Raw genomic sequence first — 27,763 nt, forward strand, 5'->3', positions numbered from 1 at the left:
TGTTAGACATGGGTCATCCAAGTCAAAATGGAATCCTCAACCTGACATATCTAAAATTACTCTCATCTAACCTTTTCCTCCAAACCTGTCTTGTTTACCATTTACCTGTTGCCTACGTCAGTAAACATATGCATCAGAAAGCTTACCTGTTCTGTAAAGGATGTTTAATATAGTGTTCCGGGTTAGCAACCTCCTGATTAGACTCTGTTTTCTCTTCTTCTGTAGGCGGGGGATTAGGAGTAGGGGTGGTTTCCTAATGGAAAAGAATAAACATTATTTAAAATTTCTTAACACATTTATGACAGCAATACTCTAAATAAACTTAAACCAATAGTGCCAACATTTTTTTAAGGAGAAGAAATTACAACAGAAGCGCTTCACACAATAGATAGACCACATACCAAACTCTAAGATAAGCCCCAGACTCCCCATTCTAGCACACCTTCATTAACAGCAAAGGGTTTCTCAAATTTAAAACATACTGTTTGCCCAAAAATAAGACCTCGCTGGACAATTATCTCTAATGGGTGTTTTGAAGCAAAAATTAATATAAGATCCAGTCTTATACATTATACAATAATTTATGTTATTATATTATATATATTATAAGACCAGGTCTTATATTAATTTTTGCTCCAAAAGACGCATTAGAGCTGATTGTCCAGTATGTCTCATTTTCAGGGAAACACGATAATAACAATAATATATATAGCTATCTTCCATTTACAAGTTTTAATAGCAGAAAAATTATTAGAGACCACGAAGAGTATAGTAAGTACAATACGGGAGCATTTGAGACCTTGCTGTCTAGCATATGTCATCAGTTTGGCTCAACTAAACACATATATGTATATAAACTGTATTACAATAAGAAAAAAACATTTTATAAAATGTCAAAGCCAATTCTACACATTAAGGTCCTTGCCTTCATGCCATACTGTTACGACATATGGTAACTTAAAAGTTCAGCAACTTCTGTCATTTCCAATTGGCCCTATGCAAAAAAGCTGGACATTGGCTTGAACTTAAATCTAGATTAGACATAATTGTCATCTAATATCAGAAAAAAAGGCGCCTGGGTATAATAGACATTCACCACATTGCTCAATGTAGCTCTTCATCCTATTATAAAATAGGTGTCAACAGAGAGCCAAGTAAAGTCACCAGAAGAAGCTGAAACAAAAGCTGATATAAGTGGCGGCGGGGGGTGGGGGGTGGGGAGGCATGGTGGTACTGAAACAAGAGTTTAGGCATCAGATTTAAATTGAACCAGATAAACAGATATTTTGTTTACATTAACAAGATTATGTAATCAGAGGTGTATGATCTAAAAGATCTCAGCAGATAAGCAGTAAGTACTTATTTTACAAAATACATTTTTCTTGCCAACATGACATGTCAAGAAACTACATTCTGCTAGCTTATAAAGTCACTCATAACAGGGGGTTATGTTTTAAAATTAATGATGGTCTCCAGAGACACTCTCAATGAATAGAGAAAATAAGGGACAGTTAGAGCTTGACAAGGTAGGGGGGCTTTGTGGGACAGTGTAAAAAGTGAGCTGTGGAGAGAGCCTCAAAAATCTTTGTAAACAAATCCCTCATAGGTCCTTGGCTGACTCCTAAAATGGGATGTTCAGAGTGCAACTCTGGGGGTGCCTAGCAGTGAACAGTTGAGTCAAGACTTCAGAGGCGGAACACGATTAGGAAAACTGAGTTCAGACACAGCCAGAGTGCGTGGCTGGAAAACTTCAATTTTCAAATAAAATTCTAGGAATTTCATCCTCTAGGAATAAGGTGACATACATCTATCTAATAAATCCTAAAATCAACCCCTGAGAGGATATCAAGGGAATCTGCCTATAAATGCCTTCAAGAACCAAACTCTACACTCTTCAGAGATGATTAAAACAATCCTGAGCCTCTATGAATATTATCTACAATACCCAGCAAACAAACATTCCTAAACATTCAAAAAATTTGTTTAAAGTAACTAACTTTCAAGAGATTCAACTGTTCATTGAAAGATACTCAAATATCCAGATAACAGAACTGGCAAAGACTTAATAACTATGATTACTAAGGTAAAACAGAAGAAAAGGTAGTGTAAAGGGATGAAAACAAAAATGAAAGCATTTGAACAGGAACTTGAAATCTATTTTTAAAAAGAATCAAATAGATATTATGGAACTTCCAACTATAATCCAAAATTAAGAGCTCATTGAATGAGTTACAACAGACTGAACTCAACAGACTGTAGGATTGGTGAATTCAAAGATGGACCAATAGAAAATATTCAAACAAACACAGAAGGGGGAAAATAGTAAGAAACGGGTGATTATAAAGTTCAAGGACAAAAGAGGAGAAGAGAACAGGACAGAAGCAAGACAGAAAGAAATAATAACCAAAACTTAACCAAATCTCATCAGAAATTCCAAGTCACAGATTTAAAGAGCTCAGAGAATTCAAAATAGTGTAAATACAAACAGAACAACACCTAGGCACATCAGACTCTACTGAAAACTAAAGATGAAGAGACAATATTAAAAGCAGTCAGGAAGGGAAAAAAGAACATATACACATTACTTTCACAGGTACGTTAAGAATAACAGCTAACTTCTCAACAGAAACTATGCAAGTCATAAGACAACAAAATGACATCTTGGTGCTGAAAGAAAAAACTGTCAACCTAGAATTTGGTGCTTAGGAAAAAGAAATCCTTCAGAAACGGAAAAATAGAGAGATTCACACAGACACTGCCGCTCTTCCCACACACACACACACACCCTACCACCACCTACCAGGAGGTCCAAAAAAAGAGGAACACCAAAGGAAAGTCTTTAGGCTAGGGGGAAAATCCCATAAGAGAGCATGGAAGTACAAAAAAGAATGAAAAACACTGGGTAAGTATTGGGTATTGGGTAAATAGATAAAAGACTATTAATAGTTTAAAGGAGCAATAATGACGATCATGGAGTTTAATACAGTAACAATGGTCCTACCAAAGGGTCGAGCATATATGATTTTGTGAGGTTGGGTGTGTGATTAAAACATATTCTTCCTCCCAAAGTTAAGTACTGTAAATTCTCTTATCTAAGGAAAAAATAAAAAGGAAAAAAAATTTATTCTTAAGTTCAAACTCCTCATTACAAGCCAAAATTTCACATTTACTTAATCTTATTACCTCAGCAGTATATTAAAAAAAAAAAAAACAACAACAATGAATTACAGCCTAAGTAATTACAAGTTTCATGGGGTCCAAAATGTTACCCTCTAACTCTTAGTATTTTCCTGTCTTTTCTGTTATTCGACTTTTCACCATTGGAAGAATGACAGAAGACTTAGAGGGTATCAAAGGTCTCTGGACACAAAGGAACTAAAAAAGCAGGTAATAATCTCAGGGGGGAAGATATAATCAGTTCCTAGAATTAAAAGTTTACTTTTGAATTAAAAATCCTAATTTAATTGATGTTTTAATAATATATAATTTTGAGTTTTCCTGTAAATAAAATACAAATAGCTGCTCATCTTTAAGTAAATACATGTGGATGTATGAATTGATAAGTATACTGATTTAAAATCTTTCAGTCTTTACTTTTAATATTTTAAATAAACATTTTACATTTTAAGACAAATGTTCTAAAACACTGAAAAAAATGTTTATTAACCACAATTACCTTTTCAGTATTTGAAATCTTTTTAAATCTTTACAATAAGCATAGTTGATATTTCTTTTAGCCTTTTAAGTTACTATCTACAGTTTAATGGTCTTGTGTTCAAATTTTTTAACTTACACAAATGTCTCAAACTCTCCTAAAGCAAAAATGTTTTATTAGCCAATTAATTACGAAGATACAAAATACTCATATGGTCTATGAAAATACTCATTCACATGGCACAGATCAAATCGAATAAGATTTAGAAATCAATTCATGATGCAAATTGCTTATGAACACATTAATATTAAAAAGCATATAATGAGGATGTATTTTCTCAGTACAAATTTCTCATTAGGTCTTATTTTGCTATGACCAGATTTATTTCAACAGTTCATTTTTAATCAACAGAAATTTAAACCAAACACCATTCACTCTAAGTTTTTGGATTTCGTAATTAAGTTGTAAAGTATTGCAAAGGAAAAAAGATTCTTTGACACTGTGGAGGCATGCCTCATTACAAAATCATTTTCTATTCATTTCTTTCTACTTATTATTTTGTTTTTAGAAAACCTCCTAACTTCAATTTAAATAATCAGGATGCTTTTTGTTATTTTCAACTTAGATGAAAAAAAAAAAACCACCAACAATATCCATTCAGAGTGTTATTTAAAACTTCCAGGCTAATTCTATGGGGGTGGTCCATTCTATGGGGAAAAGTCCATTTCTACACCTTTGGAATCTATGGTAACATATACAATGAGAAATGATGTGCAGAATGATGGGCACACTGTAGTAAATTCTTTCAATCAAAACGTGATTTATAATTATGGGCCAAATATATATAAAAATAAAAATATTTTTAAAAGAACCATAACAAAAATGCTTTCAGGTTAGTCCTCAGTTAAGCATAAACCTCAATTAACTATAACAAATTTTTAATTTTTTTCATTGTCTTTAATTCACTAAGTACTTAAATATAAATTGAACTTGACATAAAATTAAAGTATTTTGGAATTGTATCTCCTCTTAAAAGTCTTTGCAGGGCTATTAACTAATGAGGTATATGAGACAGGATCAATAGGATCACCATTAAGAGGAGGACGATGTGATACTTATATCACCAACTCCACAAAATTCTCCCTGGTGTTTTCATGGAATATGTTAAAACAAAACCTGACTTAATCACATATTCTCAATTATGTAAGACTGTCCAAAAAAAGTAAAGGAAATAATGATATAACCTGTATGAGAACTAAAAATTTTATTTTACAAACTTGTTATTTTTATAGTTACTTCCTATAGAGCACACAGTAAAAATAGTTTTAAATTTACATTCAGTTTAAAACCAAATTCTTAGAGCCAAGTTACACAACATCCCTCTATCCTCTCAGCTTGGTGGTCTCCCCCATAAGAAAATTTCACTGGAAATTACATCTGAAATATCCACGTTTTACCAATATTTCTAGGTTAAAAAATTATGCAAAGCAGGAAATGCTAATTTAACAGATATGACTATTGTCAAATTAATTAAACACATTTTTAATGCACTTGAAAAACCACTGTAGAACACATTTCAGGTGGGTAGACTAGAAGATGTAAAGCCTTGAGGTGGTGGCGTGTTTATCTAGAAGGTGGTAAGGCACCAGTGAGACTGAAAGGGTACCTGAAATCAGACAAAGCTAGGATGGTAGGCTTGGGGGAGATTGTGAAAGGCCTCAAAGGTCGGGCTAAAAGTACTTTTCAGCTTGTGAGCAATGGAGGCCATTAACTGACAGGTCAAAGTGATTAAATACAGATGACAAATAAAGAAACAAAAAACAACTAGTTTAAATGCAAAATATTAAACCTGGTTTTGGATTTGCTGAGTTTATGAGATTCAAATAAAAAATGTGCAACATTACAATTTAGTGGTCTCGGGATTCAGTAGCTGTTAACAACAGAAAGCTGACGAAGAAAAGCTGAGCAAGGGTGGGACGAGTCTAAACAACCAGTTGTAAAGAATCTCAACTTTGTACACATTGCAAAGATCAACACATGTATCAGGCATAATATTAGCGTTGTGGGACAATCCTAATATTATAAAGCTAGATATTTCCCAAATCTAGCATCATTTCGGTGGGTTTTTTCCTAATCTGACTAAAGTTTAGATTCTTGCTTCTCACTATGTCAAATTTACACAGCTTAAATTGCAAAACCATGGTGTTCTTTTCCATGGTTATTAATAGTCAATATTTCTCAACCCCAAAACACAAACTATCTCTTTTATAAATAACAATGAGCCTTTCCTTCACGACACTCAATTTGTGTCCTCCATTATTTCACTAAAAAAAGATTTAGTTCGAAAAACTTTCAGGACTTTTTCCCCAAGTGAGGACATCACTTAAGCCTTAATTTGAAGTATGCAAAAATCAATTGTTTTCCTGACACTAATAATGGTTTGAAGCAGTGACTCGAAGTGTGGTCCACAGAATTCTACACGTTCTAGCCCACAGCCAGGTTAAGTATAGAAACGGAAAGTAATCATTTAGAAAACTTCCCAGCAATTTGACAGTACTTTTATGTCTGTCGAAACAAACATCAAATTCAAGTTTATATTTTGTATGCAATTTCCATCTTTATCCTATTTTTAACACTTTACAAAAACACAATATTGGAAATTGCTTAAAAACAAACTAGTTTTTTACCAGAGCATGAGCAGTGGTTTAGATCCCACTCTGGTGCCATGCAAGCCAGGCTGGAAATGTAAATGCTGCAAAAAGACAGCTGCAATTATCTCTACAGGTTACTAACCCAACATTTCAGTTAACTGAAAGCACTACATACATTAAATAAACATATAAAATAATAAGAATAAGCAAAGTAAAAAAAGGATGATGGCTTTACAACTGTTTAAAGTGGTAACACCAGCGCTCACACTTCCTCCCCCAAACTGAATTTGTACTTGACAGGCAACATTTACAAACTATCAAGAAAAGTGCTATATATTTTTATATACATTATTTCAATATATCATCTCAATACATTCAATCTTCACAATACTGTGAAACTACTGTTCTCTCCACTCTTCAAATCTAAGCCCTTGGAGATTCAAATCCAGGACTGTCAGTGTTTGTGGCTAGGGCTACCTTATGTCCTAGTTTTACTTGTTTGTTGCTTCAGCATCATTATTACTAGCACCCTCTTCACTCTCAAAAGTACGCAGACTTGGATGCTTGTACGCTGTTCTCCAGGTCCTCTTTCCCGCCAGCATAACCCCACAGCACATACTACTCAACTGCACCCCAGCCTCAGGCTCAGCACCTTCGCAATCTTACGGTACACACCACTGCCAATATCGACTGGAAAAAAGGTGTGAATGGTACCCCTCTACCTCCCCCAACACACACACAATCCCACTAAGACAACAGCAAGTGAATGCCAAGATTAATTACAGTGAGTAGTATGCAAGACAGCATACGAAATGCCTACGTGGTCAAATATCTCAGAAATACAGGTAAGTGTAAAATAAAAGCCTCTCTCTTATGGATACAAATAACCAATTCTGAGGAGACAATTATTTAATACAAGATACGTAAACAGACTTCATATTTTACTCTTCCTTCTAGTTTCCAAACATTCAGTTCCCAGGTCTCTTTTCAGCAAAAGATGAATTTCCCCCAGCAGCCTCCCATATGTAAATTAGTATACTGAATTAAGTAGTACACAAGAACAAGTAGATTCTCACCACGTGCCTTGTAAGGAACGAAAAATTTAGTGTGAACACTGAAAATTAGCACAAATAATTAAATCAATTGTCTTGGTTTTTAGTTTTCAAATATGTATCTATAGTAAAGGAATACCAACTAATCTGACATCACTTATCAAGAAAGTGTGGCTGTGCTGTGGATTCTGCACGTCTTCTTCCTTGTCTGTAACAACGATTTAAATGGTGATCTAAACTAAAAAGTTGAAGTAGAAAAAACAATGGAGATTTAGCAAAATATAAAGACTTCAAATTTAACGCACTACTCTGATGAAGAATTTTTTCATGCAAAGGACTGTGAGACCCCCCCATATATATCAATTCTGATTCAAAAGGCAGTACTTTTTAATAGCTGTTCAATTTACTTAAATAACAATAACCCAATTAACTGACTAAAATTAATGAGTAGCACCAGACTCTTAAGTGAACAGAGTTGATCAAGTTTGTTGCACCATAGCTAAAAATTTACATTTCTGAGTAGACAGCATGCTATCCTTAACTACATTTTAACAATATGAAAAAATCCCTACAGACCACACTAGAACTTCTGACCTTCTAGTATAGAATTTTAAAACTTGGATGCACATATCCTTAACTCTTAAATACTAGAAAGACTTGTAAGCATCTTGCTACATTTAAAATAAACTAATTCTTAAGGTAACACTAATATCTGTCAACCAAATTATTCTGCACAACTTATGTAGCTTAGGACAAAATTACAAATCTAGAAAGCAAAGTGAGGTAATAGAGACATAAGAAATAAACATATGATCTAGAATAACAAGGCTAATAAAAAAAAACCTTAAATGTCAATGCTACTTAAACCAAAGGCTACCAGAAGACTTACATTTAAAAATAACTATGGAAAGGCTTATAAAAAATGAATTAATTAATTAATTTTAAGGGAAAAGAAAGGCTTATGTAAGTTCAACATTATACAAAAGTTAAAAGTACTTCAAAATATACTAAAATGACACCAGGACAAGCATGTACAGTGCACAAAATTATACCGGTTCCAGTAACATGGTAATTTCTATTTCAGTTATTCTTTAATAAGCTTTATAATTAAAATCTGAAAGGCAAGCATTTTAACAAATTTAACTACTGCTTCTAAGTTTATTCCTTTCAAAACTTTGAAAAGCATAAGTGAAATGTAATGATATTAATGTTAGTTTTAAAATATAAATCTTTACATGTCAGTTAAATAAGCAGTTAAATTCATTCTAAATCCTATTAGTTTTTTAAAAGCCCTATAATGTTAAAAGTTAACAGTTAAAATTTCGATGTAAACTACATTTTTAATAAGAAAAATTGAATTTGTCCTTTTATACAAGCATTTAAATCATCTTTCAAAAGAAATCGACCTATATTTCTTTAAAAAGTTAGAAAAACAGGGTATAGTCAGTTTCCAACATCCCCCAGTTTAGAGTAGATTAGATCCTTCCACTGACTGAGCTTAAATAATAATCAAGCTTCCAAGTATAAAAAGATCTATATTCTTTAAGCCAGTAATTACACTTCTCAGAGATTTCTTCAAAGAAACTGTCAGGACAGTGTTTCATATATTGTATATTAGTAAATAAAAGTAGAGACAATATCTGTTATCAAACGATACAACCAAATGGTAACATAAATCATGGTGTTCATGATGGCACTAAATGTGACGTTTGGAAAGTTATTTTAGAATGCTAATGTAAATGTGGGGAAAAGTAGGTTACATAAAATATAAACAATGAGCACTTTACTTTTCTGGGGAGAGAGATCCTTTATTTTTAATGTAAGAAGTCCTAAATAAGCTGTAGTCCAGCCAATGGAATATCCTGCACTAAAAAGAAATGCGCTATCAAGCTGTGAAAAGACATGAGGAACCTTAAACGTGTATTACTAAGTGAAAGAGGCCAATCCGAAAAGGCTACATACTACATGATTCCAACTGTACGACATTTTGGAAATGACAAACTTACGGTGACAGTAGAGATGAGAGGTTGCCAGAGATTAAGAGGAATGACTAGGCAGAGAACAGGATTTTCAGGCAGTGAAACTACTCTGTATATGATACTACAATGGTAAATATATGCCATATACACTTGTCCAAACCCATAGAATGTACAAGAGTTAACCCTAATGTAACCTATGGACTTGGGGTGATAATGAAGTGTCCATGTAGGTTCACCCAATGTAACACATGCACCCCCCACCCCAGTGTGGGCTACTGCTAGTGGAGAAGCTGTGCACGGGCCAGGCATGAGGTATACCGAAACCCTTTGCATCTACTGCTCAAATCTGTAGTGAACCTAAAACTGCTTTAAAAAATAAGGTCTATTTAAAAGGAAAAGAAAAAAGAAACAAAAAGGTGATATGGTGAGAAAAAATAATGCACAAACAAGTAAACCAAAATACTAAACACCTAGTTGTTGGAATTACTGATGATTTTTATTTTCCTCATACCAATTTAAATGTTCCAAATTTGTTCTAACAAAATTATACTGAAGCCCAAATGTATACTTAAGTCTACAAGGTACAATCAAACAATACGGTGAAAATTTAAACTTAAAAGAAATTACTACAGTGAAAGACACATTGCCATTAAACTCTCTCAAAATACCCCCCCTCGCTTCAAACACTTATTCCATCATTCTGGCCACTTTCTGAAGCAGTTCTGGAAGCCTTCTTTCATGTCTTTAGTTGCATTGCCATGGCTGCCTTGATGTCTTGAATCATTCTGACTTTGGGGAAGAGCCAAAAGTCGCACGGTGCCAGATCTGGTGAATAAGGTGGATGAGGACACACCGTAATGTTTTTATTTGACAGAAATTGCCGTATACCAGAAGCCACATGTGAGATGGAGCAGTGTCATGATGGAGGATGACTTATGGCACACTTTAAAACACACCTTCTCTCAACCGTAACTCACCCCCAACTGACTGCACCAAACAGGTTGAAACTTGTCACACACTGTGACTAAGGTTCGACAAGCCGCTTCGTGTACTGAAGATCCCGCCTTTCCATGGGATGGCATCAGCAGCAGCATTCACCGTATCTTTTGATCACAATGGAAAGGCTCCGTGTTACATATCACTTCTGGTATGGCAATTTCTGTCAAATAAAAACATTCCAATATGTCCTCATGTACCTTATTCACCAGATCTGGCACCATGTGACTTCTGGCTCCTCTCCAAAGTCAAAATGACCATGAAAGGTTTTGAATTGATTAAGGACATCCAAGCAGCCATGACAGCGCAATTAAAGACACTCACAAAAGAGGACTTCCAGAACTGCTTCAGAAAGTGACAAGAACAATAGGATAAGTGTGTTCGAAGCAAGAGGGCGTATTTTGAGGGGGATTAATGGCAGTGTGACTTTTACTGTAATATTTTTTTGTTAAACATTCACTATTGTTTGATCACACTTCGTACTTCTGGATTGCTCGTCTGTTCCACTGATCTGTCAGTCCCCACTTGCACCAATATCACATTTTTAAGTTACCTTTGTCCAGTAATTTTTTATCTTGTTGTAGAGCAAGTTCCCCACTCCCTTATCTCCTTCTTTTCAGAAAGTTACTGCCAATTCTCATTTGTTTATTCTTTCAATTAACCTTCACGATCATTTTATAAAGGATGAGCTTGCAAACTTTTTATGTATAGGGCCAGAGAGTAATTATTCTAGGCTAGTGATCCTTCTTATTCTTTGTTTTGTTTTACAATCCTTTGAAATGTAAAAACCATTCTTAGCTAGAAGGCTATACAAAAGTAGCCCCAAGGCCAGTTAGGGGACCCCAGCATAAAGTGTAGTTCCCACCCCACCTGCAAAGATTTTGGCATTTTGATTCAAAATGTTTGTACTGAATTTAAGTATTTGAGAAAAATTAACTTCTTTCCAGTATTAAATTTTTCAAAAATAAATTATGATTCTTCATTTATTAAAGTCATTCACTGTATTCCTCAGTGGAGTTGTATAGCTTTTATTTATGAATCCTGCAAATTACTTGTTAGATTTGTAATTTCCAGGCATTTGAAGGTACTGGCACTTGAGTACACGAATGCTGTAAACTGCTTGGTAGGTTTATTATTCTTGGTACTTTTTGCCTAAAAAAAACCTGTAACACTGTATTCTATGATCAGAATGCATCAATAAGTTACTTCTAAAATATCAGGGTAAGTGTTTCTTCTTTATTTCTTTTCTATTCAATAACTCAGTTGCTGTAAGGTCCAGAGAGAGTTGGGTTAAACACTCAAGAGTGCCTGGCACATGACAGGCACTCAAATGTCTGAATAAATAATTCCAATTTTGTTCCCTCTCAAAATTCTACTAAAGCTATAGTAAAGTGATTCTTTTTCTTTCAAGCTCACAACTATGGGGAAAGCAGGAAAAAAAGAGCTGGAAAGTAGACGGAGGATAAGCAGTAACTGGTCAATGTACAAAGTCAGACCCTTAAAGTCTCAGGAGCTGGCAACACCTTCAGAACTGGGAGTGAAGGAAGGAAGAGGGTAAATTAAATTCTGTGAGAGCTGTTTGGGATATAACTAGAAACCTCACGTCCCTCTCCCTACTCCAAGTCACTAGGATTGCTGCCATATGGGTTCAAAACTGAAAAGAAAATAAGCAACTTGGAAGAAATAGGCAGCAAAAAAAAAGTCTTTTAAAATATGTACCTATATATATCCTCAAAAGGGTAAGTTAAGATTTTGTATGCACAGAATTACTGGAAGCTATAAAAGTGAATATTCAGAAAAAATGAAGTGAGAGAGAGAACATCTGGAAATTAAAATTATCAGGCAGAAAAGATTGGAAAATAAATGAAATTTCCCATAAAATAAAGCAAAAAGAGACAGCAAATTAGAGCAAGATTTAATTTTAATTTTTTTTAAGTCAGAAAATCAGTCCAGGAGACCCACTATCTGAATAACTGTTTCAAAAAGAAAGAGAGGAAAATAACAACTAAATATGTCAGAAGTGATAGATATGAGTTGTTGCCATATTAAAAAATTCCAATGAGCACCCCGAACGATGAATGAGAATAGTCATACTAAAGAATGTCATTGTGAAATGGGGACAAGGAAGAAGTCTACAGATTTCTGGGGAGTGGGAAGGGAACTGGTCACATTAAAAAACAAAAACAGCCATCAGGATAATTTCTGACTTATCAACATATATAATTGCAGACGGCCATGCAACAATGATTTTAAAATTCGAAAGATTTCTACACCCAGCCTAACAACAAACATGATATTCTTTAAAATGTAAGGTCTCAAAAATCTTCAACTTTTATGAAATGATTCTTCTCAAAAAACTACTGGAGATGTGACACACCAAAGCGAACAAGAAAACAAGAGGAAGAAAAGGGACACAGAAAATTGAGAGGTGCAGCACAGAAGTCAGATGAGGGAGCATCAGGAGCACATAAAAGGAGATCCAAGAAAGACAGGTGTGAACTGGATAGAGAGAGCACCAGTCCAGATCGGAGCAATGTGATTCAAGCTACATTCATGGCAAGATGCCTATTATTCTACCCCCTTTAAAAAAAAAAAAGAAAAGAAAGAAAAACACTGATTGCCATGGTGTGTCTGGCCCTAACTTTTATCTATACTTAACTCAGCTTAACTATGTGCTAACTAAGCTCCTTTTCTCTCCTTTGTGCCGTTCCCTGGAACAGCTAAGAATTTCACACTAGAAGAGTTCAGCTTTAACCTACTCTTAAAACAAGAGAGGCTCATTCCCCCAAACCACCCTCCAAACTGAAGGTTTTCTGTGTGGCTCCACCAGAGCCCTATGTTTCCCAGAAAACATTCATGATGTTGCCCACTGGTTTCCCCAAGGGGGGCTCTACTAGAAATTCCAGGAAGCTGAAGCCAAACTATAACCCAGAAACTGTGTTATCTTCTCTTGGGAATCTTCAACTAACAGTAGCAATACTATCCTTACGTATCATGTAAGTTTTTCAAAACTAAAACACATAGCTAAGAGATACATATAGTGGACTGTAAACTCTAAAGATAATTATACTATCAAAAGAATCAGCGGAATATGACACAAGCCAGGATGGGGGTAAAAAATTATGAATGTGATCATGAACTATAAAGTTGGCCTACTGATGATGTCTCGGTGATGGGTACCATGGCTCCTCAGTTTATTGCTCTAAAACTTACACACATACGTATTTTATATTTTCTATATATAAACATTTCACAATTTGAAAGAGGAGCTCTAAAAGAAGTAGTCTGATAGTCAACTATACTTGCAGAAATGTTGTATGTGATTAGTAGTTTTTAAATTTTAAATTTGTTGCCCAAACATTTAGCTTATATATTTTCCTTATAGGTATACTATCTACCTCACGTATGGAATGATATAGGTAAAAAGTCATTCATCAGAGCACTGAAAGAGCAAATGGTTAGAAATAACCTAAATGTCAATCAATATAGAAGTAATTGTAACACCAAACCATGTAACATATACCATCAGAAAAAAAGTGAAAGCTTTATGTGATGATATGCAATGCACTAAAGAACACTGAAGTGAAAAACAATGTGTCAGAATAGTGTATATAGTTGACTACCAATTATTTTTTAAAAAACAATATACGTGGGGGCAACTAGATGGCTCTCTAAACAACAGGGTTGCCAGTTCTATTCCCACATGGGCCAGTGCACTGCACCCTCCACAACTAGACTGAAGACAACAAGCTGCTGCTGAGCTTCCAATGGGGCAGCTGGTTAGTTCAGTTGGTTAGGGTGCGAGCTCTCAACAACAAGGTTGCTGGTTCAATTCCCGCATGGGATGGTGGGTTGTGCACCCAGCAACTAAAAGAATGAAAATGGCAACTGGACTTAAGAGAGCTGATGGGCCCTGGAGAAACACAATGTTCCCCAATATTCCCCAATACAATTAAAAAGGAAATATATATATATATATATATCATATTTGCTTGTACATATAAAAATCTTTATGGAAAGATACAAAATGACAATGCTAATTACCTCCAGAAGTGATCGACCTGGATGGGATCAGCTTGAGGAGGCTTCACTGTATATTCGTACTGTTTTGTACAAAACTTGAGTTTTGAACAATGAAAAGTACTGTCTATTCACACACATATTTTTAAATAACAAAAACAGGCCATAGGACAATTTCAATTCCATACAAAACCAAATAATTATCTTTGAAAGTTTACAATATAGAGAGAAGTTGTGCTCGCTTCGGCAGCACATACACTAAAATTGGAACGATCCAGAGATTAGCATGGCCCCTGCGCAAGGATGACACGCAAATTCGTGAAGAGTTCCATATTAAAAAAAAAAAGAGAGAAGTTTTCTGGGGACAAAATTAAACAATAACTTATCCAACCTAATTGGTCATATTCAGTTGTACTTTACAAAATTAGGCCAAATACAAAATGCATGTTTGTATATGTCAAAACTCTAGTCCAATTCAGTAGCCACTAACTACATATGGATTTAAATTTTAAGTAAAGTTACATTTAAGTTAATTAAGTAAAATTTAAAGTTGTTTTCCTTGGTTGGACTAGTCACATTTCAAGTGCGCATTAGCCATGTGTGGCTAGTGCTGGCCATGATGGACAGCACATATATAGAATATTTCCATCATCACAAAGTTCTCTTGGACAGACCTTTCCAGAAGAACCCTCAAAAACCCGATTAACAGGATGCTCTGGAGAGAGGACAGGGCAGCTGCAGACAGTAGGAGACAGGTAACTCACACCAGTAAGACCCAGCCTGTGCCAGGGAGCGTCCTCAATGCCGCGCATGTTAACTGTACACGTAAATAGAACTAAATTCCTTTGTAATCCTAAGTATTTTATTTAACGCATTTAAAAACATTATTCTGAGAATGCGGTCATCAGCAGATTGCTAGAGATCCATTTAAATTTTGGGCTATGAGCATGTATTACTAATTCAAGAACAAAGTTACAAAAAAAAAAAGTTAAACACCATTAAAAACCCAAAATCCAAGATTTTACAATCCTAAGCACTACTAAAAAATTAAAGTGTACAAGTTCAAATGAAAAGAAAAAAAATGTATCACTTGTAACCCACTATGCCACTGCCCACAAATCATCTAGTACATCCTTTCAGAGATATGATTTTATATTTATTTGTGTATAATGATGACCTATGCATTGATTTTATCCTTAAGGCAGGAGTGTTACTGAAGATAAAGACTTGGACTGTTTTGTTTTGGTTGAATTTATTTTTTTCGAACAGAATAGTAATAAAGCTTGAGGCCCAAACTTAGGTTTGATTTCCAGCTCTTTCACTTGGAAACTATGTTGACTTGACAAAAAAAAAAAAAAAAAAAAAAATCACTTGAAGTATGAACTTCTAATCTATAAAAAGTACTTATCCCATAACATTAAGAGGATTAGAAAAGAAACTACAAGAAAAAGATTTAAGTTTTATCTTTCCAATTAAGACACCAAATTTTCTTGCCTTAATACTTAAATAATTTCTGTATAGCATTTTATAATAACAAGTTTAAAATATACAACTAAAAACATACATATGTACATTTTATCTTTAAAGATTATTGTAAAGCCATGACTTTCAGAGAAATCTTACAGTCTTATTACTACTTTCCCAAAACAATTTAGCTTTTAAGATTAGGAACATAACAAAACTTTTTCAAAACAACTGTTTAACTCTGCCAAATTTCTCACCAAACTTACTAAAAAGAACAAACATAGTTGAGAATAAATTCCATATTCACATTTTTTTTTATTTTACTACCCTGTTTTCACTAGCAAAATATATATATTTTTAAAGATTTTATTGGGGAAGGGGAACAGGACTTTATTAGGGAACAGTGTGTACTTCCAGGACTTTTTTCCAAGTCAAGTTGTCCTTTCAATCTTAGTTGTGGAGGGCGCAGCTCAGCTCCAGGTCCAGTTGCCGTTGCTAGAGGCAGGGGGCGCTGCCCACCATCCCTTATTGGAGTTGAACAGGCAACCTTGTGGTTGACAGGATGCACTCCAACCCATTGAGCCATTCGGGAGCTCAGCTCAAGGTGCCGTGTTCAATCTTAGTTGCAGGGGGCAGAGCCCACCATCTTTTGAGGGACTCGAGGAATTGAACTGGCAACCTTGTGGTTGAGAGCCCACTGGCCCCTGTGGGAATTGAACCGGTAGCCTTCGGAGTTAGGAGCATGAAGCTCTAACCTGAGCCACCGGGCCGGGCCCGCAAAATATTTTAACTGGCAAAGGATTTGAATTGACAAGGTCCAAAAATCAAATGAAAGGGGGAAAAGTAAATAAACTGACCATTTTCTTTAGCACTTCTTTACCCACAAGTTCTGGACCAGTTATTAAAATATGACCAATATAACTACAGTGTTTCCCCGAAAATAAGACCTAGCTGGACAATCAGCTCCAAAAGTTGCATTAGAGCTGATTGTCCAGGCTAGGTCTTATTTTCAGGGAAACACAGTAACTTATTTTTCTGACCACATTCTCAGGTTCTAGAAGTGATTAGAAATGACTACCTAAGAGACAAAAGTGATCCTTTCTTTTTTTTCCAGACAGGAAACTTTTGATGAAACACTAGTGGTTTTTATGGTAGAGACAGAAGTGGGAAGAGTATCTGAGCTTGTGGATCATAAGCTTTGTATTTCTTGCTAATGGCCAAGGATTGACAATCAAAAGGCAGCTACGTAAATTTCCTAGTAAAGAGAGGAAATAGTGTATGTAAGTAGCATGGATACACCTGTATGCAACACATTCATGGAAAATGAACTTTATCTAGTCCTTTATAACTGACAAACTGTCATTTCAGAACACTGCATTAGAACATCAAAATCACTGTAAGATATCTTCTTATTCCCATTTTTCAGCTTCACTTAAAATTTTCAGTCTTCAAGGTCACACACATTAGACTATAAACCATGTTTGTTTCCACTTCTCAAAAGTTTCTATAACAAAGATGGAGCAAGTCATAGATACAAAAAGAGCCAGAAAGTTTCCAGTAACAGTAGGGAAGGAAAAATAGAAAATATCATTGCAAGAACAACTATTTCACAGGTTCCTTGTTATGTCCAGGACTGTTGATACTTCCACATTCTTAATCATATATATACAGAATATTTTATAAAAAAATTTTGCCTAGAATTTTGTCCAAATTGGATTAAGTTTACATAACTGATTTTACATTTCATTCTCTGCAACTTCAGTGAGTAAACTGTATCTATTTCTAAACTGAATTTCTGTAAGTCAAACAATTATGCATACTATTAATTCGAAGTATAAAATGAAATTTAGAATATAAACACCAGAACCGAATTTAGTTGGTTTTTGAATGAATTATTATATACTGGATTCTTTCATTAAAGCAAGAACACGTATATTAATTTGCAAAGCCTGCTTGTCAATCAACAGTCTTTGGTTAACTAAACGACCACTGAATTATGTAACAACATATTTATCAATATATATTTATAACTTACTTTTAATAAACTCTTTGCAATACAAAGCATGTCTCTAAAGGATATAAAAAAGAAAACAGATCAGCTGACTATCCAAGTTGATTCCATTTATGAAATTAATGTAGTCTAAACAAATCAAGACACAATGTATAAACAAGTAAAATTATATACCTTCAGTTTAAAAAAATTTTAATTTCTTACCTTGAAAAGAACTACAAATTATAAAAAAAAAAAACAACGCAAGACTGCAGAATGAAGATACAGCTACAAAGAAACATGACCCACCGTTTCTTTGACAAGATGGCCTGGGGAAAATGCCTTGCCATCTTCACCAACTAAGTCTAATTATGACCTAGCCACAATTCAAATGCCAACAGAATAACAGGAGAGTACTATTTATCCCAGTGTTCAGAATTTTGCCATATTACCTGTAAAAAGGGAAAATGCTTCCTTTAATTTGCCCCATCAAGTTTCTCAACAAATATTTGAATGTTAACTCATACACACACTTGAGAAAAATAACACAATATATCAAATTTAAAATAACTGATATTTGTTATCATCCACAGATAAAAAGCTCTAAATACCTACTAAAGGTAGGACAAGCAGGAAAAATCCAAGGCTCTTTAAGTGCTTATGATTATGTCCAGCAGAAAAGGAATAAGGAAACTCACCAACTAGCTAAAATGTCAATGAACAAATATGTTTTTGTAGGCTTCAGCACGGATACCTCAATTGCAACCAATACTAATCAGCTGCTTAAAAAAAAAAAAAATCACGCTATTCCAAGTTCTCAGAATTCTAAATAAACTTGGACAAGGGTGCATTAATAGTAAAAGTCTGCATTTTCACTAAAAATGAACACTTCAATTCTATTTTACATACATCCTCAAACTACTAGTTTCAATCTGGCTTTCCATTTTCACACACTTTAGGTTTTCAGGTTCCCTGCTCCCCAAATTTAAATGCAGTATCCAAATCTCCACAGGGTGGGCACTAGAACAAATTCTATGCTGCTCATTGACCTCATCACTGGGAATTAAGCTTACTAAAGCGTTTACACTGAACAAGGTATAGAATCACGTCTTGTATAACTCTGTATACTAAAGAACAGTTGGTACAATGTCTTAAACATATCAGGATCTATAAATATTTACTGACTCAAAATAGTCCAACACTTTGTAGTGCTGTTCTGTGCTTCTGAAACAAAATTGCATAGCTTTGCAAAATCCAAAGGACCTAAATGTTACTGAAACTTCACAGAATACTTTTTGTTTAGAGGTTTTAGCCTTGCCCATAAATTACCAGTTCTAATGCTTTTTAATGACACTGGTACAGTGGGTAGGAGTGCGGATGCAGTCAAAACTGAACATTAGAACCCATTAACAGGGTTTTAAGTTAAATTTTTACATACTTATCCTACGTCTTTACCTATGTAAGATTAATGTTCTAAAGTCAGTTAATTACATAATTCTATCAGCAACTTACGGAGCAGTTTTGCAGTCAACATAATTTCCAGGAACATAAATGAAAACTAGTACCCATAAAAGAACAAGTAATCAAGCAGAAGAGCCGCCTTAAATTCTGACAACAGTAAGAATAGTTTACATCAATGTAATGAAAAATAAGCTTTTTTGTATTCTACAGGCCTTTCCATAACAAATTCTGGAAATAGTTATAAAAGTCCTTAAAAAAAGCAAATTGGTAAACCATTATCAAAATTACAAACTACCATTAAAGATGTACAAAAACAGGTTTTCTGGTTGTTAATAAACTCCATTATGCCTCCAAAACAATGTCACTTAGGTATGACATTCCTAAACAGGCAACATAGGCCTAGAAGTTTCAGTGAGCCAGTACCGGGAAACTCAAACTACGAAAAAGATACCCTCTCCTTGGAGCAGTAACTGCCAACTTTCTGCTCTCGGATCAACTTGCTTCCACTAAGTTTAAAATGGTGCCCAATTTGAGCGAGAAGCCCGTAGAACGGATAAAGAGAAAAATATTAATCTAATGGAAAATTTGTTGTAGAAGTTCCTATTTCCAATAAACTGTCTTAGAAATGTTTTAGACGATAAAGGCTCGGAAGAGTGGCTCTAGATCCATCCGCATTCGCTGAGGCGTGCGCACAGCGCGAAAAGGATGAATGAATGGAAGACAGGCGCGTGTGAAACGCAGCGGGTCCAGCCCGCAACCAGACCCGCCGCAGCGATCAGTAGGTTTCGCTCCTCCCCCTTCCCTCCTCCATGACAGCCCAGTCTCCAGCATGGAGGGGCCAGGACAATGTGATCCCCCTTCTCACCACCAGCACCCTTCAGCCTGCTCGGAGCGCGTCACAGCCTGACACGAGGTTCTCCTCCCCAACCCAAACCTTTCTGGTCTTCCCGGCCGCCAACCCCCGCAACTCTCGGGCGCGCCGGAGTAACATGCGCTCGCCCCTCTCGGCTCCGCTCGGCGAGGTCGAAGCTTCCCCGCGCGCGCCGCGGCACCACTCCCGCCCAGCCCTCCCTCCGGGGACACGCGCCCACCGGCTCCCCGGCCCACCGGTCTAATGAAGACCCGCGCGCGCCCCGCGCCCCAGCGCCTGGCCTGGAGGAAAGGAGGGAGGGGAAAGGCCACCCCGAGGCTCCCTCCTCCATCTCTCTCCAGGCAGGCACGCCGCCCATCCTCCCTGCGGCTCCCGGCGCCCGCTCGGAGCCCGCCCGGCGCCCTCCCATCCCGAAGACCAGCCGCACACACCTATCCCGGGGGCCGGATCACCGTCCACCCAGCGGGCCACCTCGCGGCTCCGCAGGAGGCGCCACGCCGCCCCTCCCCCACTCTCTCCCCCAGCCCTCAGGCCCCCACCAGAACGTGTGCGCTACACGCCGCCCTGGCCAGTCTCCGGGGCGCCCCCAGTTGCCCACGGGAAAGTCAGGCCCAAGAAGAGGGGGAGGGGGCGACAAGGGGGTAGCGTGCGCGCCGGGAACGCCATCCCGCGGGGTCCCCCCAGTCCGAAGGGAGACGGAGCGCGGGGACCAGTGGGGGTGGGGGCCAAAGGCAATACTCACCGGTTCCACAGTCGCCATCTTAGATCGATCTGATCACACAACCGCTCCTGAAGGGGGGGTGAGAGGAAAAAAATGAGATTCAAACCGGATTGGCCGGTTACTGTCCCACGTGACGGACGTGTCCGTTTGGCTTTGGCGGCGCCTGCGCAAGACTGCGGCTGCGTGGGTAACGAGAGGCTTCTGGGAAGTGGAGTCTCTCTTCTTTTTTTTTTTTTTTTAGTGCAAAGAAATTTAAAAAAAAAAGACTTGTCACGTGGTCGATGGGTAAGTTGTGCGGTTCTCGGCGCCGCAGACACTCGCGTGCTGGAGAATGGTTTTCAGTCCTCTGTTGGACCGCCTGGGTAGCTACTGTCGCACTTACTGCCAGGCATGCCTGCTGTGCCCTTTGTTGCCCTGTCCTCCCATCTTTCCCGAAAGGTGGGGAACTGGAGGCTCAGCACGCACAATAAGGCTTCATTTGTTTAGTTGAGGTCCTAGGACAAGGCGCCTGTGTGTTTATTGGATTTTCTTTTGACTTCCCACCATTTCCTCTGTTTCCAAAGAGGCAGCGGCGATGGAGAGTCGTTGTTGAAGCAATCAACCCTCCCCGGTCTCCCGACTCCGCTAACGCCGCTGGTCACTTGCCATCACTGCGCAAAGGGGTGGCGGAACCGCCCACGGTACCCCCTTGCCACAGGTAGGGAAGGGGAGACAGCACCTGACAGCTGCTCCTGTCCCAAATCCTGAGATTAAGACCTCAGGGCTAAATCTTGCGTGGAAGTAAAAAATACTGGGAAGTTTTGTCCTCTTGGTTCCACTATCCTGCTTCCACGTGAACCGAAATCGCCTAAGTCCAGGTGCCAGCCCGGGAAGCCACGCCGGGCCCCGCTGACTAAGCCCTGGACTGACGGGTCGGGAGTCGTTAGGCCGGGTCAACTATGACACGACGTTGACTCATTCTCCTTAGGCGAGTGACTTAATCGTTCAGTGCCTCAGCTGGTTCATTTCTGAACCACAGGTGATAATGCACCTACCTCACAAGGGTGTGCTGTGGTAATGATTGTAACCTGCTTTGAAAATGCATCAGACTCTATAAGTGCTTCATAATAAGCAACCTTCTGCCTTGCTAAGGATCAGCTGCTTCCCTTGCTGTTTTTTTTTTTAACAATGTTTTCAAGTTTTTTGTTTACTTTGTTGCATGCTCATGTACACCAATGCAATTTTAAAGGTTAAAGACTTTTTTTCCCCCTTTATAATTGTATAACCCCTCAGTAGAGGTTTTTTAAGTTCAGGAAAACATTGTTATAGTCACAACAATCACTGTCAATTAGAAATGCATCGCCATGCTGGCCTCCTGTATTTCCATTCCCTCTGAGACACTGTATTATCATCGCTCAAGGCAGTGTTATTGCGCCCAGTCTGGTTATTCGCACAACCAACAAAGAAAGAAATCTAGTAGAGCGCTACTATATCATTCTAATGAGAAAGACACTATATTAGTACTAGTTTTCGTACTTCTTAGGAATGTAAACACCAGAAAAATCAGTATAAGCCTGTGCCTGCCTGTTTATGCTGATGCTGATGTCCAGAGCTGTGTCATACCTATTATTGAGTACATAATGGTTGCTTGAGTTGACTAACTCATAATTGAGGCTAGGTTAGAACTCAAAACCAATGCCTGCTCATGTGTTTTGGATGTCAGAGGTGACTGATCCAGTCAGCTTAGCTCTAGTAGGTTTAAAGTAGCTGGAATTCTAAAAAAATTAACCGATAAATGGATTTCTACTTAACAGAGATTATCTGTAACTTGTAACTAGTATAGTTACTTAAACTATCCAAAATAATTACAGTTGATCTCAGAGGTATTTTCTGCTTATCTTAAAAGTAGTATCTGCTTATCTTCTTTGAGAAGATACAAGCATAGATGTCCCATTTTCACGATGCTGCTAGATAACAGAGCAAAGAATTAAGGCAATTTCAGTCCCTATATGGAATTGAAACCCAGTGATTTTTGTTAAAATTTATTTTTAATGATACCTTTTATTTTATTAACATTTCTCTTGATCAAAAAACTCCCCACTTTTGTCAATCATCCTACGTAGTACTTTTATAACACTTGATACTGCTCTTTTTCTTTATAACTTCATTTCTCTCCATTTTGTATACGTGTTTTATGGTACATTCATGTGTCTTTGACTAGTATCACCATTAGATTCTACCATGTCAAAGATTTGGGGATTAGGATTTTATCTATGTGTGTATGTGGTCGTTTGATTTTTGCCAATCAGATATACAGAGCAGAAATTTTATAATTTGTTTCTCTGTTCCAAAAAAATTATATTTGTTACCTTACTACCATATTTGTGTTTATACTTAAAGAAAATAAAGAGTAATTAAAAATAATGAAATGAGATATGGTATTGTAATACTATTCTACTTGATCAAGTTATCTAGTTTAGTACATAACTACTTATGGCTCAGTACATTATCATAGAAACCATTATTTATAAGCCTGGAATAATTGGTTATCGTTTAGCATCTGTAAATAGTCATGAACTTTTTTCTACATAATATATTCAATCTGTTATATATTATTAATCTTTATAGATTTAACTCATAGTAAAAGACCAAATAATTTGATAGAACACAAGTTGCTTTTAATCACATACTTACCTCTTTGTCATTGGAATTTTATTTATATTTTCTAGTTATTGTTTTGCTGGCCATTGTTCAGCTGTGGTTCAAATTGATCATATTGGCTATGGTCTATCCCTCAAAAATATTGCTGCTGCACTGTCTACAATTTATAATAAAATAAAAAAAACCAGGTCTCAGAATTTTAGGCATTCTGTTTGGATTAGATGCTTTTCTTAGTCTTTGATCAATACTAAGCAATTATTTTTCTTTAAGTGGGTAGTAGGAGACAGAGAATATGAAATTACAAAACAAATAATCCTTAATACTGCAATGTTGGGTATTTAGATATAATGTAAACCAACCTCTAGTTAACACTAACATTGTTGTTACTTTTTTAACCTTCTTTACTGTCTTTTTAAATTTAGTTATCCTTTATGCTCTATTTTTGTTATTGTTATTGTCACTTTCTACAGTGATATTTCCTGAGAAAAGACCTAAAATGATGGCTTCTCACAGAATAAATTGTATGGTTTAGTCATTAAGAACATGAGTTCTGATGTCAAACTACCTTGGTGTATAATCCCAACTCTACCAATTACTGTGTGACCGTAAGCAGTCTCTCTATGTTTCATTTTTGTCATGAATTACATGAGCTTAATAATATACTTATATTGTATGGTTGGTATGAGAAATAGATGAGTTAATCTAGGTAACATGCTTAGAATAGTTCTTGGAACGTACTAAGCACTTAATGCTAACTATAATTCCCATGATGTAATATTATCACACACATTTCTTATTTCTTCTTTTTAGTATAGTATAATATGCTTAAGAATTCTTTTATGCAGAGAACCAACCAGCCCGGTATCTTTAAGGATATTCCAAACTTTCTAAGTAAATGAAGATTTATTGATTTCCTATAACGCACCAAGTATTTTTCATATCAATTACTTCATTTGATCTGGATAACAATTATGTTGAATTAAACATTATCATCCCCATTTTATAGATAAAGAAACAGATTCAGTAAAGTTAGGGGATATACATGCAAGTCCACCTAGCCAGTGGTAAGCTGGAATTCAAACCGAATTCTCTTGATTCTAAGATTCTTTCCTCCATATCATAGCTGCTTTCCTCTGATAGGTTCTTCCAAATGCCTTTCTCTTTAAAGGACTTCTAATACTAAGTTCATTTACAGAACTGACAAACCCTTCAAGAAGTACTAATGAGTAATTGCTGAAGGCTATCTAAAGGACGTGGAAAGCCCAGTCACTTCCTTCCTAGACTGTATGATCTGCTTGGCATCCTAAATTATAGAAATATAAATAGTTAAGTACGCATACAAAGACGTGTGACTAAGAACCAAAAGGCTGCAGCTAACAAGCACTCATTCACCTGATAGTTCAGTTCCTTCCCTCATTTTATTTAGATCTCTGTTCCAATGCCATCTCTTGAGGGAAACCTTCTTTGAGCTCCCTATCTAAATAGGCATACTCCTTACTCTTTATCCAATTATTCTGCTTTATATTTCTTCAGAACACTTCATAATAACCCTAGCTCTAAACCCTGTATTATATTAAACATTATTTAATTATTTAATTAATTGTTGGTTGTCTCCCCTAGTAAACCTCTTGATTATTTGTAGGTAAATTGCTAACAAATATTTGGGGAAAACCTAAATCTAATTTTTAAAACTGCACCAAAGGCTAGCCTCAGGACTACTAATGTAAGTAATAGAAGAATTACTATATGCCAGGCACCATGTTAATCAATTCACATGCATTGATAGTACCTCATTTTATCTTCAAAATGCATTCTGAGATCAATAAGGAAACTGAGGTTAAATAACTTTCCCAAGAACAGTTCTGTCTTCAGGGCTCTTAACACTATAATATCGACTAGATTGTAATTAGACTGACTGCCTAAGAAGGAAGATTGTTGTCTGAAATAACAAGAAAGAAATACTTTACAAAGAGTATATGAAAAATTCATGTCAGTAGTGTGTTGGGCCAATAGTAAGGTACTTCCCCAAATTAACTTAATTTATCTTTTAAAATTGAAATTGGAAAAAATTAAAAACATATAGGACAAGATTAATAGTCTTTAGAGATAACTCACAAGATAGTAAACAGCCAAAATTCAGAGATTTGGGTGGAACTCCAGGGAGACAAAACTTACATTCAGGGACAATCTAGACATGCCATTTCACATCATGTGGGAGGAAAACAGAGTCCCTGGAGAAAACCCACGCAGACATGGGGAGAACATGCCAATTCCACATAGACCATGGCCCTGGCTGGGAATCGATTATTTTTTCTCATAAATGTTATAATGAAACAACTTTGAACAAAACACTTATTCGAGGACCTATTGTATCTGCAAGAGAAATAATATCAACGCTGATGAAATTGGTAAGGTACATTAGTAAGGTCACAGAGTGCATTGGAGGAGTCTAGATAGATAAGAAAGAAAAATAAGTGATTCAAGGAATCTGAGGCAAGAGAAAGTTGGCTAGGGATAGTTCAAATATTCCTAAGACCTAGATTGTTGAGACAGGCTTGTAACCAATAATTTCAAAAATAATAACAAAAGTGAGGTGGGGGTAAATTTAAGTGATTCTGGGAGATAAAAGCAAGGCATGATACAAAGTGATGTGTACACTTCCCCAGTGAGAATAGAATGAGGAAGTGTAATGTTTCTGGGTGAGGTAGAACTTGATATTTGTTTCAACAAATTGAAAAATTGCCAGCTGCTACTCTAAGTGGAGACACAATTTGACTTTAGAGCAGATGCTTTTTTTTTTTCTGAGAAGAATCATTGGAGTGGTTGCTTTTAGTTATGTAAATGAAAGAACCTAGGCACCCCTTACCATTTATTTTGTAGCTTGACAAAGGCTGCCCTTCCTATTGCCTCTTGATATTCAAATTTTCATAGAAACAAGGAGTCTCCTGGGTAGAAGGGAACCAAGACCTTGACCTCTCCTCTTTTGATATTCCAATTTATTAGAATCTATTTAATAGATTGAGATGGTCCCAACTAATGCTTTCTGGCAGTAAAGGACACCAAAGCCATTAGGAATTCAACGTGAAAAAAGGGGACTTTTGAGGATAGGAACCAAGCTCTCTGAGCACAGCATGTGGCTCACAAGGGAGCTTTTCTCCTCCCCACTTCACGTCTTACTTGTCTTACTTGTCTTGGACAGCGTGTCCCCAAATGTAAGATAAAATGCTATAGCTTTGGGGGCCCAAACCTAAAGTGATTTGTGCCCCATTTGGATCAGTAAGACTATCGTTGTTATATTAATAGACAAAAGCATAACCCCCAACTAGGGCTGTTAGTGAACTGGTCGTCCACTTCTCTCATTCTGTCTTCAGCAGCTAAGCAGTTTGGAATTAGAGCAGGCATCCTTGGACCGAGTAAGTTTCTAGACTTTTTAATAATTCAGGGGGAAATGCCCAAACAGGGTAGAATAATGAGTAGAAATTATAAAATTCAATAAAAATTACCTACCTCGTTTCCTCGAAAATAAGACCTAGCCAGACAATCAGCTCTAATGCGTCTTCTGGAGCAAAAATAAGACCCAGTATAATATAATATAATGGGTCTTATTTTACTATAATATAGTAAATTATTTACTTATATTTACTATAATACAATATAATATCTTATATTGTATAAGACCGGGTCTTATATTAATTTTTGCTCCAAAAGACGCATTAGAGCTGATTGTCTGGCTAGGTCTTATTTTTGGGGAAACACGGTAGGTGTAAATTTAGGGAAGCACAATTGGATTGTGATTTTAACCAAGAAACTTAAAACTAAGTGGTTGCACTATATTCTGCGTGAACAACAACTGTCCCTTAACAAGGGAGATGGGATTGATGTGGTCCCTATGTTATATTTAAAAGGAAAGTTCAGAAAGATAAATTTGGCTGTGTGTTGCCTGCAAATTCAGGGCCCTGGAACACAAATGTGATAGCTGACCTGCGGGCCAGGAATCTCCCTATCTCAGACTAACAAAGTTGGTGACACTTGTCATTATTGAATAGATTATAAAATTCAAAGACAGCCAAACAAAATTAATCCTGAAAATGGTTTCCAGATGAAAGCTGATGAAGGTAAATGAAGTCAAAACAGTACTAATGTCCTTTCTACCTCACCAAACATGTTTGCTCAATTCTTTATCCTGATTAATGAAAAATCATCTTCCTGTCACTCTTTTTCTACAAACCTTACCATCCCTCTAATGACTGTCTCTTTTCCTCC

General features: G+C 36.5%; 1 protein-coding gene across 7 annotated transcripts in view; it reads right to left on the minus strand.

Moving 5' to 3' along the window:
• EIF4E (eukaryotic translation initiation factor 4E) overlaps positions 1-20,934 on the minus strand; it is a 38,680-nt gene extending 17,746 nt beyond the window's left edge. The window contains exons 1-3 of one of the 7 annotated variants that reach the window (XM_081046392.1): positions 20,882-20,915; positions 17,853-17,886; positions 147-253 (exon numbers count right to left, since the gene is read on the minus strand). In XM_081046392.1, coding sequence (XP_080902518.1) covers positions 147-253; positions 17,853-17,882 — 137 coding nt within the window. In that variant the 5' untranslated portion in view covers positions 17,883-17,886; positions 20,882-20,915. Of the gene's footprint in view, positions 1-146; positions 254-3,001; positions 3,093-17,852; positions 17,887-20,570; positions 20,654-20,881 lie in introns of those variants that run through there. The other 6 variants (XM_081046394.1, XM_081046396.1, XM_081046393.1 and 3 more) reach the window with 6 other exon arrangements.
• Between the last annotated feature and the right edge of the window lie 6,829 nt (positions 20,935-27,763).

The sequence above is a fragment of the Rhinolophus hipposideros genome (genome assembly GCF_964194185.1).
Source record: "Rhinolophus hipposideros genome assembly, chromosome: 1".
Taxonomy (NCBI): domain Eukaryota; kingdom Metazoa; phylum Chordata; class Mammalia; order Chiroptera; family Rhinolophidae; genus Rhinolophus; species Rhinolophus hipposideros.